The 21615-nt window shown below is 44.9% G+C and overlaps 1 protein-coding gene across 3 annotated transcripts in view; it reads left to right on the top strand.

Moving 5' to 3' along the window:
- The first annotated feature begins 798 nt into the window (after positions 1-798).
- LOC100746623 (nephrin-like) overlaps positions 799-21615 on the top strand; it is a 101487-nt gene continuing 80670 nt past the window's right edge. Inside the window, exons 1-3 of one of the 3 annotated variants that reach the window (XR_002947147.2) lie at positions 799-1492; positions 5464-5680; positions 19188-19320. Coding sequence is in view for 2 of the 3 variants with exons in the window: in XM_012388299.3 (XP_012243722.1) it covers positions 5563-5680; positions 19188-19320 (251 nt within the window). In the remaining variant the exon portion in view is untranslated. The remainder of the gene's footprint in view (positions 1493-5463; positions 5681-19187; positions 19321-21615) is intronic. The other 2 variants (XM_012388299.3, XM_033321994.1) reach the window with 2 other exon arrangements.

Below are 21615 nucleotides of genomic sequence, written 5' to 3'. Positions count from 1 at the left end.
CCTCGTTACCAGTTACTGGATGTCGTTCGTCCACATACTTTTACCTCGGTTCGTTATATATGCGAATCAACGAAATTAGATCGCTACATCTACGTAACGCGTAACATAACATATCCGATATAAACCGTAAGGTATGAACGATTCTGATTCGCATCGAAAAGCAACGACGAGACGAAACTCATCGATCGCCGTAACGATGTGCCGTTGAATCGCAAGGAATCTCGAATAATCCTGCTACTTGATAAATGTATACGTAAACGTATTCGGATGACTTTTTTTTCGAGAAAGAAAGTTCTCGCTTCTAATTCGCAGCCCCATTAAGTCTGATCAGCGCGATGCAATCAATATCGGTTAATTAATTACCGCGCGAAAGAGCCACAGTATCGAGTCTCAGGCTCATTAATATTGACTTTGTAGCATCCCGCGCTCGTATATCGCGCGCTTTTTCGACGTTCTTGCCCGGAACGGTGAATGGAAAAGCACGTTTTCCCAATCTCCCCGTGTCTTGGCTATCCCGTCATCCCCTCTCCGTGTCCAGTCCTCTCGTCTGACTCTCGCTCACGGTCTTCTCTTTATCTCTGGAACGGAGGTTGCGAGCTCGCACGAAGATTATCGAGCTTGCACGAAGCGGGGGTGTTGGAAAAGTGGGTTGTGTGGGTACAGGTCTGGACGTACGCTAGAGACTTGCCGGGCGAAGGGGGTGGTGGTTGGAGAGATGGGGTGGAGAGACGGAGTGGGAAGGGGGTGAAGAACGGGGAGAGCGGCGGTAGGGTGAGTTTGGGGCGCAGGTTGGAACGAGAATGGTATCCGTGCGCGAAAGCTCATTGGCAGCATCCAGTGTCATCGCGGAGCTCGAGACGCGCGCTTCGTTTTTCGCGAGGGAGGTTTCAACGTTTCCTTCGATCGGTCTATTCGACGTATCGCGATTACGAACTCGGTCCGCGTCCCACCGTTTGGGTACAAACTCATCGACTATCGGGCTCTTGGTCGTTTCCTTTTCGAATGCCTGCCACGAGTCGATATATTATTTTCGCTTAAAGGTAACAACGGAAATTCGGTGATCGTTAGATTTTTTGTTTACGTGGATGCCGATCGTTGCAAGTGAACGCGCGATGTCCAAGTTTGTTGGTCCTTGGTGAAGTTTTTCACGTTATCGGGAAGACGACGGAACAAAGTTGTGGACGAAATCATCGCGAGGATCGATGGAAGTAGTGCGCGAGAGTACGACAGGAACTCGAAAACGGCAGGGAATAGAGATGTCGATCGGAGTTTCGAGTGACTGAGTAACGCGAGCAAGTGGCCTTCGGACAACCGATGACAGCAGATAGTAGCACGTGTTCCCGGCGTACTTTGGCCAGGACTTGAATTCGCCCTGAGAGAATTTCTTCAAGACGATGTTGTGAAAAGTGTGCAAACAGCCGTGCAACGCTCGGAATATAAATAACGTGGTTCCGTTGGGAAAGAAAGTCGAAGGATTACCACCGTGACCCGGGTAAGCCGACGTTTAGTTTCTCCGAAACATTCTGCGAGGCCGTTGTTCCCGCTATAATTTCCTCGTGGAACGTCGAGCGACGGTTTATCGAACGATAAATTTGCCCGCGGCTCCGTAGCTTATATTACAAATTCCATTCCCGATAACGCATCGATTTGACTGCAGAAATGTTTAGTAAAATCGACAAGGTAAACGAGGAAGATTCACGATAACGTGCCGGCTGACCTGTATTTCATATTATCCCACCGTGTAGCTGCCGCTGGATACGACGCGATCGTCGAATCAGAGGCGAACCTGTTATTTATTCCGATCAAAGCGACACAATAAAAAGATCAAAGATATCTACATCGGATTACGCGCAACCTTTCCCTCCGATCGTGAACCAAATGAAACCAACTATGTACTTTAGCATGACGCGTGCGACACCACATCCTTCCAGAGGCTATACGTATAGTTCGTTAAAATCGAACCCTGTATTTCTGATAATTTTTGAATCCCTTCGATTTCTCGTCGCCGGAGGCAGTTGGTCTTTCTTTCTCTTTTTTTTTTTTTTTTTTTTTTTTTTTTGAAACGTTGACGAATGTCGACCATTTATCAGTACTGCGCTGGATCCTTGTCAACGAGCAGGACAGAAACGATATCGCGAATTACGCTTGCTCGATTTTATTTCTATTTTTGTTTGCGTCGATTGCGCAGCGTGGGTGTTGCCAATGAACGCAGTGAGAGATTCGTTGGTCGCTGGTCGATAAAAAATAATACGTTTCGGTCGGCGATGCGCGAAGCGACAATCATCGTACCACTTGTTCGTCGTTCGTTGAATCGCTCGGATACCTACGTTTCCCCCGACTTTCTCTTTGTCCGCTATCTATCGGAATGCTCCTGCTCGGGCACAGATTTCGCGAAAAATATAAGACGATCCTTTAACGATATCGTTACGTAATACGCGCTTCGCTTCGCGTCTACATCTTTCCTCGTTCCTGTTTTCTCCCAACAACGTTACTCGTTACGTTGTCGGTACAAAATTGCAACTAATTTCTCTTTTGCTTGTCACGAGTCGAGGTTGAGGTTACGCAAACTTCGCGTCTATGTAAAAGTATTAATAAAGCAAGTTTGTCGAATACGCGTTTTGCACGATGTAAGTATCAGCATGGTAAGAACGGAGCACAAAATTGCACGGGAAAGAAGTTTGACTCTTAAAACGGGGTCTCTTCGGGAATGGCTTTATGGTGGCAAACTTGGAGAATGGAGTGCGCTTGATGAACGAAAGTACAAGTAACTGCCTATTTTAAACTTCCGAAATATGCTGCGTTGCACGGTTCTCGTCGTACAACCAAGGTTCACCCAAAGAAAAACGCAGTATGTAGTCTATATGTACTCGAGCGAATTAAGCTCTCCATTATAATTTACGATAATTCGCATAGACCTCGCCCTCGCTAAATCGTCATAAACAACTGACCGAGTTGTTTACGAATAATTTCTATAGTATCCCTTTGACGTCGAAAACACTGGCAACGCGACAACAGCTTCGACGACTCTTTCGAACGTTAATTTCTCAGCTTTCGCAAAACTCCCTCGTTACGTCGAGTCGGACGCTTCGTTAGAAAACGAGAACCGATCGTTAGGAGGGCGAAGTCCAGCGCTGTCGGTTTTTCTTGAGATTTTCTAAACGAGATTAAAGACAAATTCGTTACGTTCGCGCTCCTAAATCGAAACGTTTCTTTTGGATCGGTCCCGAGAAAATTAGCCCCGCCTTAAAGGCGTTAACTCGGATAATCGTCGCCTCTTTGACGTCGCATCGACGAACCTTCGGAAATTCTACAGCATCTATTCTACGACTTCTTTTTCGTATTCGAGCTCGACAGTGGTCACTTAACATCTTTGCGAAGAGACGTAAATTATTATTCAAGCGATTGAACGACGCGACATATCGTAGTCACGATCGAACGCGAAACGATATCTGGGAAAGAAGTTTACGAAAAGAAGAGGTAGCGTGTTTCTCGAGAAAGTTCGAGCTGGAATCGTAACACGAATCAAGTGGACAATAAAGTCTCCCTATTTTGTCGAACATGCATTTCCAGTGGACAGATCCCGAGTCACGTATTTGGTGTACGATAGTTCAGCTCGGAAGTAGAGAGAAGTAACTTCGTGCGTCCGATGTGGAACACATCAGAAAGACAACTCCTCTTTCCGTTGGTGATACCAATACAGCCACGTTTCTCTTCTCTTACGTTTCCCCGAAGCATCCCGGGAGAAAGGGTGGACGAGTAAAAAGTACTTACAAAGTGTCGTAGACAGTGAACGTGTTCCGTAATGTCGGCCAAACGATGGCGGTAGCAACAGCAGCAGCGGCAGCAACGGCAGCAGTACACCGATAATGCCGATCACGGAAATCGAATTCGAGCCGACACACCGGTTGTTCGTCGTCCTTCCCGTTTCGTTGGCGAACGCGTGCCACGATTTAAGCTATCGCTTCGTAAATCATAAACTCGAGTGTTTCAGAAATTCTCCAACCGTTTACGATCTATTTGCTCGCGAATATGTTTACGTAGCTTTAAATCTCGATCGCGTGGGTGAGCGTCGTTCAAAGCGTCCGCAGCTCATAGCTCGATATTACCTTCTGCGTGGTGGCTCTCTTTATACGATCGTTCGTGTGGCAACATATCGGCGATAAAACCAATCTTTATAAACTAGTGTCGGTATCGATCTAGATCTCCTTTTCGCCAGAAAGAATCGCGGTAAGCGCAATTTTTGCTCTTCCAAGCAACCGACTAAAGGGGAAAAAATTGATTCAGTCAAAGGAAAGGCGTGAAAGATAAAAAAGAAAAAAATAGAAATCGCTTATTATTTGGTATCATATTCGAATGTGATTTCAACGAATAGTGCCAACGGCGCGAAGTGACGATGTTATATGCACGTACGATGTGCGTTAGTTACGATACCACTTCGAAGGAAAAACGAAGTTATTCGAACGAACTGTGTTATTCGATCGCGGAAGATGATAAACGTGGGAGGAAAACGAGTTTCGTTTACTAGCAACTTTCTCAGAGTCAAACGGAGCACGAGCATCGTTACCGACAGAAGTTCTAGCTACGATTTCAGATCGTCAAAAATAGTCCAATGGGATATTCCATTCGCATTTACCGAGCAAACACGAAAACGGTCAACGTTGAATCAGATAACGATCTGGAAGAAGTCGACGACTAAAAACGAATCTTTGATCAAATCTTCCAACGTCGATGATGAGAAGCAGTCGATGGTTAACCAGCCGGAAGAAATTCAATTCGATTATTTTCTTCGTTGCCACGTTCCGATTCTCATCGAAATCGCGTCGGTAACCGCGTCGTTATTAATTTCAACAGCGTTTTAGATCTCTGGCTTTAAGGCCGATGTATAATTTATACTACGCGACACGGATCGTCACGCGACGTTAACGTCGCGTATTAATCGCTGACGAATAGTGCGAACGGTCTCGTTTAGGCTGAATGCACACAAACGACGTTTTACAGCGCGATTCCACTGCGATCATACGTCTTTCTTTGTTTTCCCATTAAAAGAGACAGTTTCAGCTAAAAACAACGAAGACAGACATATGACGCAGCGAGGACACAGCGATAAAAGGTCGTTCGTCTGCATCGGGCCTTAAAACGCATGTTTCAATGTCCTGTCGTGCCGATGGTTGCCATGCCATACCGGTGCCGTTGCGCTATGTACCAATCCTAGCTTGTTACTCATGAGAATGTTTATCGGAATTCTATCGTGCCGATTGTTTCAGCCGATCTACTTCTCGATAAAAGTCGCGCTGTAAAAAAGCGACGACACGTCACTGACCCGATTCCTATCTGTAAGCTGGAAAGAAAACGATTATCTTTCTGTAAAAAGTATCTATTCTCTCGCGTTAGTCGAGATCGTCGTAAAGACCAATCTCCGTCGACTGGCAACGTCTAAATAACTTTATGGTATTTTGTTGATAGACAAGAGCGTCTGAGATCCCGCGAGCCTCGCTCGAAGTACAAGACGTAAACGTCGTTAGGATGGTTCGAGGGTGAAATTGTCAAGAGACGCTCATCAGTATGCTGTGGATATTGATCGCAGTGACGTGCATCGAGCTATCGACCTTTGCCAACGCACAGTCGAAAAAAACTACGTCCATGCAAGAAGATGCGAACAACACCGAACCAGATCATCCGAGTAAGTACTTTTCTTACTCTTCTTTAGTTTTATTTCGAGTTGTTTTGCGTCCGGAACGCATAAAACGGGAACGTCGGCTGTCGAGTAAACGTATCGTTGTCACTTTAAAGAAAACCACGGTACTTGATTCGTAAATGTGTACCCGTATTTTCGATTTGCCAAACGAAACTCCGAAATAATGCTTACAATGTCTCTCTTATACGTGTACCAACATATACACCTACGTACCACTCTCGTGCAGCAAGAAAAACAATTTGTTAAAATGGTTGCATGAACGTGCTTCGGCTGGACGATGTTCTCTTCTACTCATCGTGCCACTGCATCGTGGCAAACGAACAGAGGATACGTTACCGGGGAATAGAGAAAATACTCGCACAAATTACAGCGTGAAACTTTTTCTCTAATTTATTTGCGCATTTCCGTACAGCCGGCAAGGTATCAAAATTAATGTGTAATGGATACGTATCTCGAGACTGAACCCACCGGAACTCGTCATATCCACAACTTTTTCCGATACGCGTGTGAAATCGTTGGCTTCGCTCGGCCAGCAAAATGTGTTTTCTCCAAAACGATCGAGTATATCGTAGGCGACGAAAATTGGGAGGATTAGGTTTAGATTCGCAGAGACTCTCGTCGATCCTTGTAAGGCAAACGTTAAGGTTCTGCGATCGTGAGAGGAGCCAGGAGAAAGCACGTGGTAAGAGGGCCGCTGAATTGTGAGAGTTTGCAACGGGGATTTAACAGATTAGTCAGGGTCTATAGAGCGTGCACTTTATAAGTCCTGGATGAAACCAAACTAATTAGATATGTATGGTCGGAGCGTCGCTGTGGGACATATAATTAATGCGGTGCACCGGCTAAATGAGAAATTAATTACGATATGGAAATCAGAAGGATCCCACGGCCTGGTTTACCATCGTTACCTGGGGACTAGAGTCCCCACGGATCTACGTTTCTTTGACCCGGACGCACGTGCGGAACGTGAGCTGCAACGAGGCACGTGTTACCAGAATAGGACGATGCACATGTGTCGGGTAAAACTGTGATTCCACTCTTCTCGTTGAGAGGATACAGTTCGTCGATCGCGGAACCTACCGTCACGTCGCGTCGGGACGACTTCGACTCGCTTTCGTGCCACCTCCCAAACACGATCGCCCTTTACCTCCGACACGAGCGTGGGCGTACTGCCTTCTCCAGTCGACGAGATACTCGACTACTCGCCCGTCCCCTCTAGCCGCTAGCTGCTCCGCGATGCTCGATAGTAACCGCGTCTCGAAAAGAGGTTTCGACCAAAACGCGTTTCCCTAGATGGTTAAATATTAGGGTTAAGAGTTAAGGATCGAGTTAACTCTGTCGTTGAACCGAGGCCAACGAAACTACACAGTTTGCTCTACACCCTACACGATCTACGAGCCGGTTTCCATGAACTTGCTCCCTGTTAATCTCGTTGAAAACCGAAACCCACGGACATTCGCGTCTGTCCGGGATTAGTTTCCGAAATTTGGATTTCCGTTGGTTGGACAATGGCTTTGCCTGTCTAACTCCTACCTCGGAAAACAGCGAGCATCGATTCGATACATTAGCGCACGCTATTTAAACAATGCCCCTGTTGCCGGGGAATCTACATAGATAGGAAGATGCCTAATTAGAATATTCTGAAAGGTTGGTCGAGATGAAGTTCTCGGTTATCCGTAGCCTCGTTGATTAACAAAGACCCAAAGTGTGTTGGTAGATTTTATAAAACGAACTTTGAGCCAATTAAACGAAGCACTCCGGATATTAACGAATTGGAAAGAACGTTTTCTCGTCGGTCCGAGCGTCGGGAAATTTTATCGCTTCATCGAGGAACCGATTAAATTTCCCCGTGTTTCTTCCTCTTTCTGCTCGGACATCTTACTTTTCAAACAGTAATTCGCAAGGAAGGCTCGGTTTCTCCAAGGCTTGAATTTTGTTTATCGACAAGTATCGGTGCAACGTGTACAACGAACGATTCGGAACGTTGTAACTTGTCGGCTATCCTTTGGAAAAGAGTGTGAGCGAGGCACCGAACGTGTCGGTTCCTCAACAGCGTCCTTTGATTTCTAAAATTTCCACGTCGGTATTGGCTACGCTAACGAGTTTACGAGTTTACTAAAGTATTTTCTTTAGTGGACTCAACAAAGAATTCTAGGATCTGAGAGACTTTTTAGTAGACTCGGGTATATTGGAACGCAATCTGCTTCCATGGTTATTGGATTTCAGTCTTCGCAAACAAACGAGAGTAACGCGTAAATTCGAGGCATGAGTGCGCGGTTAAAAATCGATTCCGGGATAAATATATCGAAGCAGCGATCGAAATTTTCCATGTAATCTACCAGCAGAGGATAAAAGCTCGTTTCCTCGCGTAAAACATTGTTTCTCTTAACCTTTTTAAACAGATAAAAAGAGCAACGGGGAAAGTAACGCGGACCGACGCATTTAAAGGTCTTACACTTTGTCCCTGGAACGCTTAGACGGGAGATGGTAGAAAAATCTACGGTAAATATACCTTTAAGTATCCTTTCAAAGGGTGGAGGGTGCTCGTTCGCCGAGAAGAGTTCGGTGCGAGGGGGGGAAAAAAAGTAGCGAAATATCGCGGAAAAATTACCTTCCCAAAGGGACGCCCAAATAGAGAGAGTTTAGATAAAAATTTCCTACGTTTGTCACGGCCCTTCCTAATTAAAGGTTCCGAGATTAATGCCGGTAATTTTCCACCGCCCCGGGCAATCGATACCTTCTCGCTACGACGTTCAGCAACGAATCTCCGTCCGATTTTCTAATGCCCATTTTCCAACTATTAGAAATTGATCGCGCATGGAACACATATTTTTATGTATATCTTCGGACACGTCTCTCAAGTATCCTTGTAAAGATGTGCGTTAATTTAGCAAATTTTGACGTCGCGGCAGAAGACGTCGCAGATTCGAATTTGCTGGTCTAGGTTTTTAGAAGAAACGAGCGATATATCAGTTGGCGAGATTTTAAACCATTATGGAGTGTGTTCGGCGAACTACGTACTCATTTCGGATATAAGCTGCTTTCAGCCACGAGCGCCTCTTCTTGCTAGCGCGGAGGCAGCGTATCGCGAGACTCAGCTGGTTACACGAAACAACGATCAAGCCGCTCTAACGAGTGTTTAAACTAAGCTTGTTAACCATCGCGAACGAACAAGAAGCGTCCAAGTGAAACGAACGCGCGTACTACAGCCGTCGAAGCTTTACCCCCTCCAAAACCAGCTGTCATCCCTTCTAGTTTCTTTTACATCCGCGTTCGGTGCAAGTTCTTCGAACTTAACGCGCTACCGGAGGAAAACCTAAATTGAACGGGAGGTACTACTTTCGTTCGCGAACCGGATATTAACATGATATTCGAAACAACCGCCCGTAACCCACTTAATCGAACGAAATTTGTCACTCGCTAAATTTTAATTTGTCCTCGTTAATTATCCTGTTGGCCATGTTAAAGGCAGCAAGTCGATAAGGGAGAATTGTCCCAAGAGCCGATATTTCGCTACAGCATGCTAAGCTTCTCTGCGACACGAACCTCGAAATGAACGTGAAATAATAATTACCTAATTACGTACTACTCACAGGGGTGTATTAAGAGGATTCCGCATTCTCACGGTACATGTAATCCCCGATGAAATTTACACGCGCCCTATCCACAGTATCGGACCGATGAGAACGACTTTCCGATCCTGCTTCGTTCGAACAATTCGCTCTTCCTCTTCTTCCCCTCTCCTTCGCCCTCTCTCACTCTCTCTCTCTCTCTCTCTCTCTCTCTCTCTCTTTCCTTCTTTCTTTCTTACCGAACCGACAAAAGATTTGTACAAAAATTATACTGAATTTTTTACGCGTGCGAACGTTGTATCACAACCTATTCGTATGTCGAACAATATGGTCGTATCCTCTTATAACTAAAATCAAGCACTTAAGCCAGGATCGATGAACACCACTGACCCGGTTTCCCAGAAAATGTGTTGCACCGTAGCTAAATGAATTCGGCAAGATCGTTTCGTATGAAAGAGATCAATTTCCGTTTCTGCAAATCGTTCACGTGCCTTTCGTTTCTACGACAGCCTCGACGAAAGACGTTCAAAAGTTCGTTTCTCTTATTCCTTTCCTCTTTCTTTCTCCTTCTTCTTGTATTAATGCAAGCGTAACACGTGTGCGATTGGATGTTGGAGCAATGCCGGCGATGCAAGATCTTTCGATCGTAATCAAACGAAAACACGTATGCGCCACACATTTCGCTGTATCGATTTTCCTTGTATTGTTACCTCTAAGGGACATACATTGCTGAGTTTAATAATGTTTCATTAAAGGTTCCAAAGGAAGGATGATATTAAAACTTGCGCGCTATTAGAATTTCGGATTTAACCGCGACGCTGTGGCCGCGTTCTTTCTCTGGCTAATATTTTTCCCTTATTTTCAGAACAATTGCGTTTAAACGTAACGACCAATTTTTAAAACTGCAACGGAAATCTAACTATAATCAAAAGCCCACGAGCGAAATTTCGGCTTTGTATATTGCGCGCGTGTTTTAAAAAGTAATTGTTTTTACCATTTGGAGGAAAAATTTGAACTTTAATTTCCATTGTACGTACTCTCTTCGAAGAACGATAATCACGCGGCGTATCTTTACGATTTCAAACAGGAAATTACGCGCAGCTGTATGGTTACGTTTTGTATAGGAACCGCACATCTGCGGTTGATATCACAAAATCCTTTGGTCAATGAAAAGCCGTTATTAAATAATGATTGTAATCATCAGCCACTAATATTACGCGAACATGCGTAAATAGAGTAAATATGTGCATAGCTGTCGGTCGCTCGATACGGTATCGAAATTATAATTCTAGCGTTTGTAGCGCAATAGACGTGGTGATTCTTTCTCTTTCGAAAATTGGTCAATTCATCGCAGAGGAGATTTCGTTTCATTTCGTTTCGTTTTATATTTTCTTGGTAACGTCGACCAACTTTACCATAGAACCAGCTGGAAACGTGGTTTGTAAGTTACGGCGCGCAAGTTACGCGTAACCAAAATGCGAATTCGAGAGTAATGACGACGCAGTTGATCAAAGGAAGTAAACTAGTTTGTAATTAATCAAGTTGCACTCGTGAGCGAACCAAATATTCTAGGAGATTGGTTTTCTGCCGTCAGTTTTCGTATCCTGTATCTCGAATTTTCCAAATCGTGTTATCCTTACGTCCCTTATATTCCGTGCGTATGGTGTTCGTTAGCGCGGCCCAGTCAAAGCGTTCCTGACTTTGCGTATTGATAGAACTCGAAGCTTTTATTCGATATTTTTGGCGAAACGAGGTATCGTAATTTCTTTCGTTAACGTAGATTATCTTGGCATAGACGTTGCGCGAAATTTCCATAAACGCGCCATGATAACGAGAACACTGCCGTATTTCTACCGAAAGGCAAAACCGACCCGACTTAAAGTAAAACTTGTTACGCTATTGAAAACTTCGTTTTCCTTACGCTTCTCACTTTCTATATACTACGTCGAATACCAGTCATTTGCATCAACTGCGAATTCGCTGAAACGCGTATACCGACAGTTTTGCTCACGTTATCGTCCAAAATTCAAACAGCTTTCCAACTCTTGTTCTGTCACACGCTCTAATTGCTAATTTCGTTTTAAACGCTGTTATTCCAAACATACATAGCGGATTAACGCGTCCTATTTTTCCCATATCCACGCAACTTTTCATCCAAACGTACGTCCGTTTCGAATATTTCCAATTAACCTATGTTTCACGATAATTACGTTTCTTTCTACGTATCGTCAATTCGTTCGTTCACGCAACCGAATCTATCCATTCGCGTTCTCCGTTTGTTCCTATAACGTTTGAAAGTACGTACTTTACGGCAACGTACTTAGGCTTTGCCAACCCTCGTACCGAGGAACATGGATCGTTGAATGAATTTTAAGCGGGCATTTATCCAATTTAGAATAATTAAAGCAAAAAGATCGAAAGCGGAATTTAACCTCGAGAAGGAAGGCTGGATGAGACGTAGGAGCTCGTAGCCGCGTTATAATATTATGTAGTTAACGTTTTCGCAAAGAAGCGCGCTTATCAGCCGTAAAACAAGACGCTTACAAAGTGGACCAGTTGAAAATGGTAGAAGAGAAAAGTGACGTAGGTTGACCGATGAATTCCCTCGAGGCGGTTGAAATTTTAATTAATCGGGAGTACAAGGAGCAAGACATTTTTATAAATTTATCTTTGCTCCTTCTTTTATTCAACCAATTTCTTCGCGGTTCTCCAGAATCAACACGATACTGGTAGCGTCGCGCCGATCTTAAAACGCGCCGCGATCGCACAACGCTTTGATTACGTTTATCCGACGTCTTTGCCGAAATTCGTTGCGCTTACGTCTCTTAATCGTAGATTAAATATCTTTGGTATTAGCGAAACTCGTAGAAACACTCGTTCTCTCTTCTCCCCCTCCTCTTTTATCTCGCATCGTTTCTTCTGCACCGGTCCTTTAAAAACGACATCGTCCATCGATAATCGATCTCAATTACGACGAGTCTGATGCTCGGAGAATCGAATCGGGCATCGAGAACGGTGAAGCAGCGTCGTCCGCTCCAAGGTATACCGGTCAACGACGTGGATGTCGACGTCGGGTCCGATAATCCGCAGTCAATTAGCACGGTAACCGATTTCCAACCACGATCACCGCGCCACTCCTCTGTACGCATCGAGACGCGCGGTTTTCCATCCTCTGAACTCAAAATCCGCATTCTGCTCTGCTTCTGCAGCTACACTGATCGGACACACCGACCACCGGATCCCCTACGACGTCCTCTTCGTCGATCCACGAATCCTGCTGAATACAGCATCGATGTTTACCCCGGCGGCTAAATCGTCTAGCTACTAGCATATACGGCAAATGCATCGGATGGATGCCACTTCCGATAAGGGTTCGATGCACCCTGCCTACAACGGTTACGACCTTTGCTCTAACGACAACGTCTAACTCCGTCCACGGATATCTCGCCTCGATTACCACCGGAACCAGCATCCTTTCGTTCCACGATTCCCGTGAAACCTTCGAATTAGTGGCTTTTTCAATAGCTCGGTCTCAATTGCTTTCTTCCCCTGTCAAGAATACGTACGTCGCGTATTTTTCGTTCGAAGAGAAACGTCCAGTACAAACAACAAGCACGAAACGATCGGATAGAAGCTTTGACAATCGGCTACTACGCTTACAGCGTTATGTGCATCAGTATTAATGAAATTCTGCTTATTACATCGATACTTTTTCGTTAACGCCATGAATACGCTCGGTCAATTACATTTTCGAACCAACTAATCATACTGTACGGATGAATAATTACAATCGCGTTGTGTTTAATCACCGTCCTGTGATTTACGTTCGTTTCGGGTGAAACGAGGACAGGAATCTGAATCCAGACCGAATATATCGGGGGAAAAAGAAGATATTTGAAAACCGAGCATCGGTCTCGCTGTTGGCCAAATTTTCATTCGCGTAACAGAGTTTCTGGCGCATGGATAATGTGCGTACGCAATAACCCTTACCAACGATCTGTGCTATCGTAACCCTATGAATTATTCTAACGGTATTCCGATATCGTTCGATACCGTACGTTATTATATTCTGTAATAAACAAGAACGTAACACCGACGGGAAAGTAGTTAAATCGCAACCACGGACGTTATCTCATAGCCTTAGAAACGTAGAAGAATAAATTGAAGGTAAGACGAGGGAGTATCGTCGTCGAGTTGCAGTAGTAACGGGTCGAGACAGGCCAGACACCGTAAATCGCGGTAAGAGGTTTCTAGAGGGAAAAAAGTCGTGGCACGAGAGTTCCATTCCGATATGATTTTAAGACGAACCACGTCTCTCGAGGAAGAACAAAAACGAGGCAGTTCGGATACCTAGAAAGGGAGCCGAGAATACGGAAACGGAGAAAGGAGAAAAGAGCGGAGGTCAATGGAAGAAAAATGAAAGAAAGAACGAAAGAAGAGATAGAGCGCTTTCGATTTCAAACTGAATAATGCACTCGGTGCCGTGATCTTTGCCATTTTCGCGAATACAATTTCTCTGTTGGAAACGGGACGGCGGGCTTCTTGGGGAAGTCTTCGTTCCTACGTCAATTACATCGATTCCTTTCTGTTTGTTCTTTATAACCAATCTCGGAAATGTACACGCCTTTTTCTCTTTGCTCGAGTCACGGTTACTAAAAGAAAAAAGTGGAACGAGTCGACTGGGAGGCGGCTGGCGAAAAAATGAAACGGAACGGAGAGAAACGATGACGAGTCGATAACAAAGCAAAGACGAACTTCCATTTTAATAGAACTTAAGTTTGCGTGGAGATCGCAGCAAATCTCAAAGGTGGTGACAAAGAGCGACATCGCGTGACCGGATATCTCGTTTAGTTCCACAGGTCGCGGGTTGCGTTTGGAGCCGTAGGAAATCACGAAACCGTAAGTGGCTTTCGTTATTCTTTATCCTGTAAACCAGCCAGTTAGTAAACAGCGAACTGGGCGGGAACATTCGAACGGCAAGCAGCTCTGGCGAGCGGCCAACATCTCGTTTGTCGATGGATTTGACGTTCGCTCGTGAGACATTTCTCATCGAGGCTGTCGTCGCGCCAACGTACAAGCATAGGTTTTTCTTTTTTTATTCGCGGACAAATCAAGATTAAGCAGGAAAGCGATAGATTTATCGATGCGGTCCGATCACAATTACTCGATTCTTTGTCAAACGTGTACGTAACGTGCGTTCGTAAATCACGAGCGATTAAAACGAAAGCGAAATTGATCCGTGCCCGAAAAAAGAATACGAGCACTTTCCACTATAAACAACGTTATAAAATTAAGCCGCGTATACTCCAAGCATGTAACGTTTACAGGACCATGTCGTAAACTTGAATGTAAACAGCGAGTTTGTGTACACGCAACGCTTTACGGGTGCACTTTGTGCAGATTTCGATCCGTGTAAAATCAACGTCCCTCTAGCGTATGTAGCAAATTGAAGTCGCGTAACGCGGTTAAAAGGTGAGCACGTGGTAATGTTAGCCGCATACGATTGTTTGCGAATTACTCGGCCGTCGGCTTCGTTCTCCGTTCCACGAGAACACGCTACTATCCACAATGATCACCATCCGCCATTGTCCTCGTAATTCTCCTGCTGTTTGACGCGTTTCCAAAGTATCAAAGCGATGGCTTCAAGACTATTCTCTTTCCTGAAACGAAAATTTTGGATTTTCAACCTGCTCCCGTTTCCTCCAACGCGCCACGTAAATCACGTACCCGCATTTTTCGCTAAACGAACCATCGAGTCGTGTGAAAGGTCGTTGTTATCTCGATACCGTACACCTACGCTTAGAACCAGATGCGTCAGAAAAAAGACAAAGGACCTCCTAACTTTGCGACCGATCAAAAACCCATACCCGCTTCGCCGTTACTTTCGACTACCTTTTCCGAAGATGCTTTTCAGCGATACGTTTCTCGCTATTATTTAACGCTACTTACATTTGGCTTAAACGGGATCGCAACAGGCTGTCCCATTTACCATCCGAGCGTGAAAATATGCTGTGCGTTCTGGTACATTTTAATGCTGGCGAAATGCTTCAACGCTCGAGCGAAGATTCGTCGCGCATAATACCTGCTCATGGTTAAAGTGGTACAAAAGAATTGCGTAAGCTTTTTCGCTGGCAAAGCAGGTCGATTTTCCGGAAAGAATCCAAACAAATACTCATTTTCCACGGTAATTATTATATAACCAAGCTAACGTTGTTCGAAATTCCACGATACAATACAAGATATTTTGCTCGCAAAGTAATATTTTTCTTTTTTACCCGAGTTTGTTCAAAGGAAAAGTTTATCTTCGACTCTTGAGCGTTCACCGTGTTTGTCGAGTATCGATGTTTTAATTTCCTTCTTCGCTAACGTTGACTCGTACCACTCGGTTCGTTCTTTCGTTCTTCGCGATTCGAATCATGGTCGATTACCTTTTACTACTTTTCTTTCAAAAGGTTCCGCATCCCTCATTAAGAAGGACCCGCTGCTTTAGAACTATCGAACGGTATTCGCCACTGTTAGCCGTCCATAGTCCTACATACTCTTTATACGAATGTTTGTTGAACCGATTCATCGTTTACGGCGCTAGGGTTTCCTTGTAGCCATCTTTCAAAACTTTCACTTCCCCTCGGCCGTTCCATTTTCCTTTCCTGCGGAATAAAGGCTCATAATGTATGGCGAGCCAGCTGCACCGAAACCTTTACGACCCGTTTTCCGCCAGCCCGGTATTCCATCTCGGCGACCGGACATAAAGAAGCAGAAAGATATTCTGCTTGGCCTATTCTTTTTGGCCAACCTCGCTGCTGAGTAGAAGGTATTTGCTAAATACGGAATTTCGCCTTGCAAACGATTTCTCGTTTATATCTCAGCCTTCTTTTCCTTTGCCATCCAAATTACTTCCGGCCGAAAGGATCGACTGTCGTCGTTCTCCCGCGCAAAAAGCATTACATTGCCGCGCAGCCGCATGCCGCCTCTTCTGCTCGCACCTTGACGACACTCTTCTACCGACAAAAAAAGCCAAAATTCGCGCGATATCGCCTCGTCTCAGCCATAGAACTTCTGGCTCGTACTTTCGGAGGAAGCGATATTTTCCGTGGTCGTTCATGGAATGGAAAATAAAACGGTTTCTAATCCGACTAACGCAAATTGACCGAAACACGACTTTAGTTACGCTAAATTGCCGTGAAACTGAAAGGAAGGAAATCGCGTAGCAAAAATTTACTGAATACAGGACAGATTGGGTACCGAGGGGAGGAAAGGGTGGACGAAGTGAACGGAGAGGGGAGCGGGTTGCCTCAAAATTCTGGTCCGAGTTTAGCGTCGCAGTAATTATACTCATCAACAGAAGTGTCACAAGCAGACTCGCTTTATTATATGACCGCTTGACAGTGCCGCGCGACATCATTGTTTTCTAAAGAATTTAAATTAAATTCCGAGTCGGCAAAAGTCCCAGTACACAATACGACATTGCTTTACCTAATAGTTTTCGATCTACATTAATTAGTTCTCGTTATGCTGGCCAGCAACGAACACGAAACAGACAGAAATTCCTAATTAATCAGCCTCTCCATTATTGCATACTTTAAATTGATGAGTCCGTTTAACAAATATAATCGAACGAAATATACATATGATACATACATATGTACGTACGCTATGCATGCAATGGAAGCGCGTTTCATCGATAAGCGAGAGTTAGAAGATCCCATATAAAGGCATTCGCGATATAGTCCATGTTACTGGGAAACGATCGACCCTCGATCGTACGCGCGTTTAAACGGTTAAAGATCTATGAAGCAATTTCGACGACATTTTCCAATTTTCAGAGCGTACATTTTTCTAACGTAATTGATTGACCAAAGAGCTAATGGCGTGGTGCTTCTTTCCCGATTACAGCGGGTAAGACGAACTTCGACATTACCGCGTAACGATTTGCGGAAGCACGTACTTACTAGCAGAAAGTCGTTGTAATGCGGACGTAAATGCAATACGTGTTTCCGCGCCAAACGCATAGAGAGTCGGAACGTCCTCCCGTCGCGCGATACGACGACGAGTACCAAGGCGACATCGACTTAAATGAATTTCACCGACAAACTCCACGGTGATGTCGTCATTTTCTCGCGAAACTCATTTTACGCGACCGCAAGAGAATACTCCCGCGGAATTCGTATCGCATCGGAAGATTTCAACGACTCGGCTCCATCTCGTTCGTATCTTTTGTTCCATGATCGCGTTCGTTCCGATGCGATCAAGAAGATACACGAATGTTACGTGATTCCGATGAAAGAATAGCAGCGGCATGATGCATTTCGATAAATAACACGGCAACGAGGATTCCTTGTGAGGCAGGATTTACTTACGAGGCCGATCATATTCGGTTGGCAACTGGGTGATTGTCATTAGCACCTAATGACAAAATTCGCAATCACTTAGTTGCCAACCCAACAAATATTGGCGAGTCATCGACGTTAACTTGCGATTCGCATTTGAGCGATTAATGCGCGCGGATAATTACGAGCTTAGAGAGGAAGAACGCACGGAAACCTGACGCGTTTCAGTCGAAGGTAAACCTTCTCGAGAAGCTCGGGAAGCTCGAAAAGTTCAAAAAGCTCGGAAAGCTCGAAATACTCGAAAAGCCCGAAAAGCTCGAAAAACTCGAAACGCTTGAAAAGCTCGGGAAGCTCGAAAAGCCGTTCAAAAACCGAATACGGAAGGATTATTCATGAACCTTGACGGCAACGACGGCGGGACCAAGTTACTCGATAAAAATCTGCATTATTACCGGAAGTGCTCGTCGTCGGTACGAACGAGGGACGGAACAGTGAGTGTCGTGAACCGTACTTAAGTACCCACTTTGCGTCGATCCACCGACAACCGATTTGCTTTACCCGGGACCAACGTTTATTTATTGCTCGCGTACTTTTCGTCCACCGAAATAGGTATATACCTGTACGTTCTGTGTCTTGTGTATATCAACGTACGCTGTACCCACATGTACGGCTATCGTATCGCCATATATTAACGCACTAGTCCGACATTTATACCCCTTTTGTTTCATCTCTTTTTCTCGGGTCAGTTCGGTGGCTTATTTACATCTGCACAGGCTGAAAATGTTTTCGCTCGCAAAGAAACGAACATTTCAGTATCGGATTTGGTTTGCTTACGGAGCAAACGTTGCGATCTCGTTCACCTGTTCGCGTACGGAATATTTCACGATTTAAAAAATAATTTATTTCACACGCGATTTTTCGCCGTCGGTTTAACGCCAAAAGAGATTTAATGAATCGTACGTGCACGTGCAATTTCTAGCCGAGTGTTAAAGTATATTTCATGAGTCGCGAGAAACATAACGTTAGCCGTCTCGAATATGGTAAAGACCGAATACGTGAAACCGATAAATTATTTCCACCCTATTAACGTAACCGTCGATACTTTCCATTCCGTAGTAATGGATCACGGAGAATTTTCCTTTTTCGTGGAAAATATCCATAACTTCAAGCTCGCCATAATTCTTAATTTCGAAGGTGCTCGAGGCTCGTTCCCGGCGGTCCCGATAAAAGGTTTTTAAACGAAACGTCGATACGTTTCGTTTCGCGAACAAAAAGAAAAAAAAAAAGAAAGCTAACCAGAATTAATTACGAGTTTCCTCGCATAAAAGCATTATTACTGAAACTTTCGTTCGCGCGAGTCGTTTCTGTTCTGGTCCCAACTTCGAATCATTTCCCTTACTCCTTTCGCCATCTCCGTGCACTCTCCGCTAACGTTCACTACCGCATCCGTGTTTTCGCATTCACATCTATCTCTTTCTGAAGTAATCGCGTCCTTTTTGTATTCGCGCCGTAATTAATAATTGTTCGTTGAAGTCGTTCGAAACTCGAACGCGCGACGGAAAGGTTTCAACGCGTTGTCACTGTGTGTTACAGTACCCATGGAGTCGATACAGGGAGTGGCAGGGCAGAAAGCAACTTTGCCCTGTAATATACAACCCCGTGAGCCCAACGACGCCGTCTCTATGGTACTGTGGTTTAAAGAGGACAGCGGCGAGCCTCTCTACAGGTAAGCCATCATTGTTATTTACGAGAGATATCGTTCAAATCTCCGCGCCCCTCTGTTTGCAATATTTTCAGTAATACTATCGTTGCTATGCCACTTCGTGATCGCGATGCTCCGTAGAAAATTGTTTCTCGCTCGGATCGCGAATCCGATACATATTCCGATGGTAGAACTCAAGGCATCGTTGAAAAATTTTCTTCTTCCGACGTGGTTTAACCTTTTTGATAGAAAGATAGATTTTTGCCGATTACGTGAAACAACGCGGATTCGCCGCAATTTCCATGATCGCAAAGTCGCCTAGCCGGGGATTTCCCAGCGATCCGGCACGCGCAAGACCAAAACGAAACTGGGATTTCGTTAAGCCACGAATCACCTTTGTCTTCCATTCTTTATATGCTAGTTCCATCGGCCACCGATTCCATCCTCGTAAATATCGTCTTTATGGAGAGTCCCATAAAACGAGGATAACAGGTATACCTCTTTGGTAACGAGTGCCGGAAGATGCGCCATCGCTTTCCAGGATCGCGCACACGTTCGAGCCCGCATTTTCCACGCTTCCATCTCTGCGTAATTTAATGCGTACTTGTTTCTTTTCTACACGGTTTTTTTCGTGGAAATCCGTTTCGATGATATTCCGCGTGCGGAAGTCAGAATTTCGATAAAACCGGAGGAAAAAGGTTTCTTTGTTTGTTTAGAGCTATTACGAAATTCTAGGTGGAATTGCGGTCGCTTGACCGGCAAAACGGTAATTTCCAACTGAAACGTAGCGCGATCGAGCACTAAACAATACCTGGCGACTCAGAACAGAGGCGCGAACGACGTTCCTTCGGAACGACCAGCAACGTAATACGTACTAGCTTTCCGGCTTGGCATTATCGCGTCTCATAAAAAGTCTTATTTCACAGCGAGAAGAATACATAAAGCCGGCAGAAACTACTTTTTATTCTCCCTGCGAACCGTTCAACCGCTCCGTTCGTATACTTGCTACTCGTACCGCTACTCGTACGCGTGATAAAAACTTTCGAAATGTCTTTCTCCGAAGCTGAAGCCGGCGCTGATATTCGACAGTCAAGAGAGCGAAATTCAATATTAATATTTAATTTCTGTCGCGGGTGGCAACGATGAACAGGAAATTTCAAGAAATACGAGCGGAATAAATTTGGTGCAGGATGAGACACGGTTTGTGGATGCCATGCCATGCACTACAGACGGAATCGAAATGAAATTCATACGAATTCGTATTCGGTTTACGAGGATATGAGTACGTCGCAAGAAATTCCTATAGAGACGATTTACGAGACACGCACGCTCCATTCCGATAGAGCATCGCTAATTAGTTTGAGAGAGACAGAATTTCCGATCGTTTTGTTCCCAGACTTTGCGATACTTCGCGAGAAAGGAAGGATCAATGATATACGCTCCTTTCCGAGGCTCGAGGAGGCAATAACGTTGCACGGCTTGCTTCCTCCGGCGGATAGTACGAGTTTCAAGATGGCTGTCGATCAATCTCCTTGTTATCCATGCATTGGTACAGCTGTGTGTACATGCATAAATGGAGTTATACAGGATACGCGAGTACCATCGGAGCTACGAATAGCACCGTCTGCGCGATATACACTCGCATCAAGGCTTGTCACTAATTAATGTGTTCCACCCTCGTGAGGTAAATGAACGTCGCTTATGAAATGCAAATTCAAACGAACAGCTTAATTAGAAAGTATCCGAATTATTACGGCATTATTTCCAAGCTGGCAACCTCGACACCGTTTGAAAACGGGCGGAGATTGAAACGTTGCGAGTCGTTAGTCTCTGCTCTTCCGCGGTCGTTAGATTGCGCAAGATTAAGTCATTCCGGCGTTCTCATAATTTTTGCGACGAGATATATCGGGTTCTAGTCGGACGCGCGTCTTTACGTGCTGGACAGAAGTAACGATAAAGCGAAAAGCTTTGGTCGTTATAACAACAACTTTTTAAGATTTTTACGTCCAGCAGGAAACGAGTTATTCCGAGCAGCAACGTCAACCACCTGCCCAGCTGATAACGGATAATACCGCGCTTATTAAACACGTGCCAGGATTAAAAAGAGGCTACTTTCGCATTCAGAAACGTAATGCTTTTCTCCCAGCTGTGGACTTCTACGGTGCAAAAATATACCGGTATAATCAGAGAAAAAGTTAATTGCCGGAGTACTGTTCGAAACACGGACCGAGCCGCGCGAATCATCAAACTCGGAACGTGTGCACGTCTAGCGCGAGTGTAAGAGCGATGCGCGTGCGAGAAGAGCCGGCTGCGAGCGGC

This window comes from Bombus impatiens, unplaced genomic scaffold (assembly GCF_000188095.3).
Source record: "Bombus impatiens unplaced genomic scaffold, BIMP_2.2 scf_0548, whole genome shotgun sequence".
Classification (NCBI taxonomy): domain Eukaryota; kingdom Metazoa; phylum Arthropoda; class Insecta; order Hymenoptera; family Apidae; genus Bombus; species Bombus impatiens.
The sequence above is the reverse complement of the archived record's forward strand: the minus strand, read 5'-3'. Positions and strand labels throughout refer to the sequence as shown.